At 37.2% G+C, this 2,283-nt stretch overlaps 1 protein-coding gene across 1 annotated transcript in view; it reads right to left on the reverse strand.

Moving 5' to 3' along the window:
• Positions 1 to 616: 616 nt before the first annotated feature.
• The window catches only part of LOC101846082 (C-type lectin domain family 11 member A-like), a 6,499-nt gene continuing 4,832 nt past the window's right edge, over positions 617 to 2,283 (reverse strand). The window contains exon 3 of the mRNA XM_013084899.2: positions 617 to 1,736. Coding sequence (XP_012940353.1) covers positions 1,199 to 1,736 — 538 coding nt within the window. The 3' untranslated portion in view covers positions 617 to 1,198. The remainder of the gene's footprint in view (positions 1,737 to 2,283) is intronic.

Genomic DNA, 2,283 nt, shown 5'->3' on the forward strand with positions numbered 1-2,283 from the left:
TCTTCTTCTTCTTCTTCTTCTTCTTCTTCTTCTTCTTCTTCTCTTCTTCTTCTTCATTTCTCCTCCTCGTCCATCCACACCTACACCTCTTCCTCCTCCTCCTCTTCCTCCTCCTCCTAAAGGCGTGAGACCGAAACCGGGAATTCCCGTAAATCTACTTTATGTACAACTGAACACAAAATACACTTTGGCGCAGTTGGCACTCCGCAGTGAATATACAAAGTCGAAGCAAATGATGGCGATCGCTACAAAAGGACTGAAATTAACTTAAACTGAGCTTTCTTCTTACACATTTCATCTTAATGAAAATACAATAGTGCAACACTACGTTTCAAGTTATGGGTACTGGCAAAGTTTCATATTTCTTAATTCGGTAGTTTTTGAGAATATACTGTTCGCAAAATTTGGCCTTAGCTCCATTAGTAGTAAGATACAATGTAATAACCAATACACGGCTATCAAGACGTTGCACGTTTTTTTTTTACTGATATGATAATGATATACTGACTGAAAGAATTCAAACAAAGTCAACAAAACGTCAAATCTAAATGTAGAATATTAGCTTTAATCTGTAATTAGACCTGATTAAATACAGCCATTTCCTTCAATATGGAAATGCTCTCAAAATTTTTTCCTTCGGTTAACAATGAAATAAAAAAAGGAACCAAGTTAAAATTGTTGATTTGACCAAGGTTTCATAATATAAGCAAAGATTTCGCACAGAATTCACTATTCAAACAGGGATTTCGCACAGTATTCATAATTCAAAAAGAGATTTCGCACAGAATTCATAATTCAAAAAGAGATTTCGCAAAGAATTCATAATTCAAAAAGAGATTTTACACAAAATTCACAATTCAAACAGAGATTTCGCACAGAATTCATAATTCAAACAGAGATTTCGCACAGAATTCATAATTCAAAAAGAGATTTTACACAAAATTCACAATTCAAACAGGGATTTCGCACAGTATTCATAATTCAAAAAGAGATTTCGCACAGAATTCATAATTCAAAAAGAGATTTCGCAAAGAATTCATAATTCAAAAAGAGATTTCACACAGAATTCACCATTCAAATAGAGATTTCGCTCAGAATTCACAATTCAAACAGAGATTTCACACAGAATTCACCATTCAAATAGAGATTTCGCTCAGAATTCACAATTCAAACAGAGATTTCACACATAATTTACAATTCAAACAGGGATTTCGCACAGAAAGTGTGCTAGCAAAACGGGTGTATGAAGACACGTACAGTCAACCATGAGCTTAGTAGCTTTCCAGATACACAGGCAATTTTCACGAGTTCCCCCGTTGGGTTCGTGGGGAAGCCACACAAGAGTAGACATGTTTCCACCTGAGGTAAGAAATCTCCACGTCCCCTCTTGGCCTTCGTCTGTAGCACCGAGCATGACACCTTCAGCAGTAGAAGTGATGTGAGATAAATAATCAGCGAGATAATCGAACTCCTGCCTGTCATTGATTTCTGCCAGATATCCGCCATAAAGTCGGCAGAGTCGGTTTCCTTCTGCGACGTTCCGAAACGTTGGCTTGGAAAGTATGTAGTGACTGTTCCCATAGCTTGTGGTGGCTTCTGTAAAGGCGGCTTTAGAGTTATCTACGCGGGTCCTCAGGTCGTTGAACTTGGTGTCCATTTCTGTCATCTGTGTTTTCATTTCCGTCATCTTTGTTTTCATTTCCTTCATCTCATCAAGAATCATGCCAATTTGTGCTCTAAGAAAAAAAAAAAGAAAGAAAAGTGATTTTCCCCCCGCAAAAGTACTGGTTAATTGTCACCTCAATAGTTGGTTTCCTCTTCTTGAATATTTGAGACAATTAGATTTGTTTAAATGAACCTTGTCCTCCAAAATGGAAAGTCTCTAAAAATTCTTTCCTTCAATTAGAAATACCAACAAAATGAAAGAAAGTCGTTATTCTGCCAACGGGGTGACATTAATCTGGTCTTTATTCTGCCCCCCCCCCCCCCCCCCCAAATCGGGGCTTGAATATATATTTTTTAAAAAAATTTTGATTTGGACTCCCAGTTTCCGGTTTCCGGTTGGAGTTTATCCTTTGATTTTCAAGAGGGGGGTGGCTCCCCAAAGGAAATTGGGGAAGCTATCAGTTCTTATGAAGAGTTTAAGCTCAAATTAAACGCTTATAAACTAACTAAAACACTTACACAGTTTATTATTCGTTCTGTGTGTAAATTGAAAAGTGACGATCCACTGTTTGATGGGTTTCCAAAACAAAAAAAAAAAATGGCTGGAAAAAGGAGAGA

Source organism: Aplysia californica, unplaced genomic scaffold, assembly GCF_000002075.1.
Source record: "Aplysia californica isolate F4 #8 unplaced genomic scaffold, AplCal3.0 scaffold00326, whole genome shotgun sequence".
Lineage (NCBI taxonomy): Eukaryota > Metazoa > Mollusca > Gastropoda > Aplysiida > Aplysiidae > Aplysia > Aplysia californica.